The following is a 2849-nucleotide window of genomic DNA, read 5'->3' on the forward strand; positions in this document are numbered from 1 at the left end:
TCCAGTCTTCAGACAGACTGCTGTATTGCTGCTATAGCAAATAGCATGCTTTCAAACAAATACAATAAAGGCTTTTAGTGCTGCACCCTCTCACCTCAATGTAAACAGAGAATAAAGGAGACAGAGTCAAGCATAAGAGATTTAGGAGACAAACCCCATCATCTGGAATAGGTTGCCCAAGGAAGTTGTGAATGCTCCAACCCTGAAGGAGTTTAAGGCCAGGCTGGACAGAGCCTTGGGCAACATAGTTTAGTGTGTGGTGTCCCTGCTCATGGCAGGGGGGTTGGAACTAGATGATCTTAAGGTCCTTTCCAACCCTAACTATTCTATGATTCTATGATCTCTGCACCTTTGTTTTGGACCCTGTCTCTAGAAATCCCACCTATGGGGACAGTTTCCCCTGGAACGCTGGACAGTGGAGCTTCAGGAACATCAGGGACATGTGGTGAAGGCTGCTTGCAGGATCCTGCCTCTCTAGCTTAATTTCTGTCTCAGAGGAAAAACAGACGGGGGGGGTGGGGGGGGTGGTGGAATCCAATATTCAGCAGAATGCATTAAAACTCCCAAATAACGTGAGCCTGGGAAACCAAACCACCTTCAGGGACTGCAGAGAGCCAGGTTGACAGTACCTAAGCCCCTGCACTGTTAAATACTCAGCATTTAGACAGCTATACCCCCTTCTGAAAGGGATTTATGGTTTCTTTAGGAGTTTGGACTCATACACCAGCATTAGGGGCTGGAGCATGGACACTCTTCCCCAGCAAACCCAGGGTTTTTTATAGGACCTGCAGGTCCCTGTGGAAAAAAAGCCTTCCTGTACCCTGCACTGACAGCAGTGCTGTAAAAGCATCTGTGGCTGGACGTGACGCACAGAAGACCTGCAGTTAAGGCATGTTTTTCTTCCACACTAACAGGTTTTCAAGCCCAGCTTAATCTTTCATGAGTGTTATATCCTCAAGTCTCCTTTTCTTCAGGTTTCTGAAAGACTACATCTGATTTTCTAACTCAGACATCCAATTTTCTGCTGTGACCCACTATTGTCTCCACGGCTTCATCCCAACGCCTGCTTTATCACACCCCAGCCTACAGAAATCTCTATTTGTAGGGACACTGATGGGAAACAGCTTTTCCATCTCATACAGCCTTCTAATCAGACTGTGCCAATCCCATCTCATTATTTAACATCTTCCAGGTCCTGTGTTATCTACTGAAGAAAGCGCAGACACTTGCAAACTTTGAGAGCAACCTCACCATCTCAAGCCATATCACTGAAATCCCAAACTCAAAAAGAGGACTGTATTCTTATCATACTTAATACAAGTGTCCCCTTAAACCTTGCCATAAGGCCACATTCACAGACGAAGATGAGCAGGCAGTGGACTACACTGATGCTCCAGCACTTTCTGGCATTTTTTCTGCTGTTGTAGCTGTCCAGCAGATGTTGAAATCAACATCCCAAACACCAGTAGCTGTAGAAACCCCATGAGAGGTTTCATACCAAGATCAAACTCCAGTAGCTGTGTAGGTATTATAGCCATAAAAGCTTTCTGCAGCTGACCCAGAACAGCTTCGGCAGGATTTCATTCTGAACTTCAGTTTCACGTAGATCTGACAGACCTTTATGAGGAGTTTGCCACTTCATGAGATTTGGGATTGAGCAAGCACAGCAACTGCACTGGGTCAGTGACTGGTTCCTGAAGCAGCTACAAACTCATCCATCCCCCATTCCCCTCCAAAAAAGAAGCATGTTAACATGTTCAGGGAGCACAGCAGGTTACTGCTGTCCCACTTAGAACCATAGAATGGGTTGGGTTGGAAGGGACCTATGAAGGTAACCAAGGCCAACCAGCACAAGCAGGGACATCTTCAATTAAACCAGGCTGCTCAGAGCCCTGTCCAACCTGACCTTGAATGTTTCCTGCCATGGTGCATCTACCATCTCCCTGGGCAATCTGCGACTTTTTTCTTGCCCTTGCTCCCCTGAGATACAGAAAATAGATGGTGTTGAAAGAGGGGAAGGGATAACCTAAACCCTGAAGACCTCTTCCCTTTTCCACCCCACAACCGAAAGAATCCCTTTTGTTCTCCTCCACCTTCAGCTTCTTTGCAGCACTTCAGCTAAAATGAACTCTTCATAGACAACTCACATCCCCCTTCTACCAGGGCTCAAGCACCAGGATGACAGACTGGACAGTAACTGGTCCCAGTCCGAATTTAAAGCAGCTTATTGCCCCTGACGTTGCAGGCTACAATCCTTGCCCTCTCCTACAGCAGAGCTTTCTGCACCTTACTCTGTCCTGCAGAAGGTTCCCAAAGTCCTCTGAAACACAAAGGCCTTGCAGCAGCAGTTTCATTGCTAAAGCAAAGTAGTTTCCTCAATCACACAGCAACCCGAGGCAGAGCCAAGAGCAGTCTCTGGTCTCCACATGGGCACCTTTACCCTTAGCTCATCTTTAAGACTGATGCTTTAAATAGTACAGGGAACGGAAATCCAAAACAGGAATGGCATGGGAGATAAATCCCAAAAGCCAGTGCTCAAAAAGATCTGTGTGTACAATTTTGGGGTCAGGCTTGCACAGTCTTAAGGATGATCAAAAGTGCAAACCACACACTATTGCACACCTTTCTATCATTCCCATTACCTACCACAAGCCAAGTCCAAGCAAAACATGAGAGACAAATCAGAAAGGAGTAACTAAACAGCCTTCAGAGTGGAAAGCATGCCTACCCATAGATATCAAGCACGCCGATGAAGGAGTGCTGCTTGATGGTGGCGTGCAGGGCCTTGTTGATGTGCTGCACAATCCAGTTGAAGAGCCGGGCATAGATGTGCTTGGCCAGGGCATTCC

The 2849-nt window shown here is 46.9% G+C and overlaps 1 protein-coding gene across 1 annotated transcript in view; it reads right to left on the bottom strand.

Moving 5' to 3' along the window:
* The window catches only part of LOC104409680 (unconventional myosin-Vb-like), a gene marked incomplete at both ends in the record, with an annotated part of 107367 nt that overhangs the window by 68842 nt on the left and 35676 nt on the right, over nt 1-2849 (bottom strand). The window contains 1 exon segment of the mRNA XM_010019617.1: nt 2729-2849. This exon segment is cut by the window's right edge and continues 7 nt beyond it. Coding sequence (XP_010017919.1) covers nt 2729-2849 — 121 coding nt within the window.

Source organism: Nestor notabilis, unplaced genomic scaffold (assembly GCF_000696875.1).
Source record: "Nestor notabilis isolate BGI_N333 unplaced genomic scaffold, ASM69687v1 scaffold12028, whole genome shotgun sequence".
Lineage (NCBI taxonomy): Eukaryota > Metazoa > Chordata > Aves > Psittaciformes > Psittacidae > Nestor > Nestor notabilis.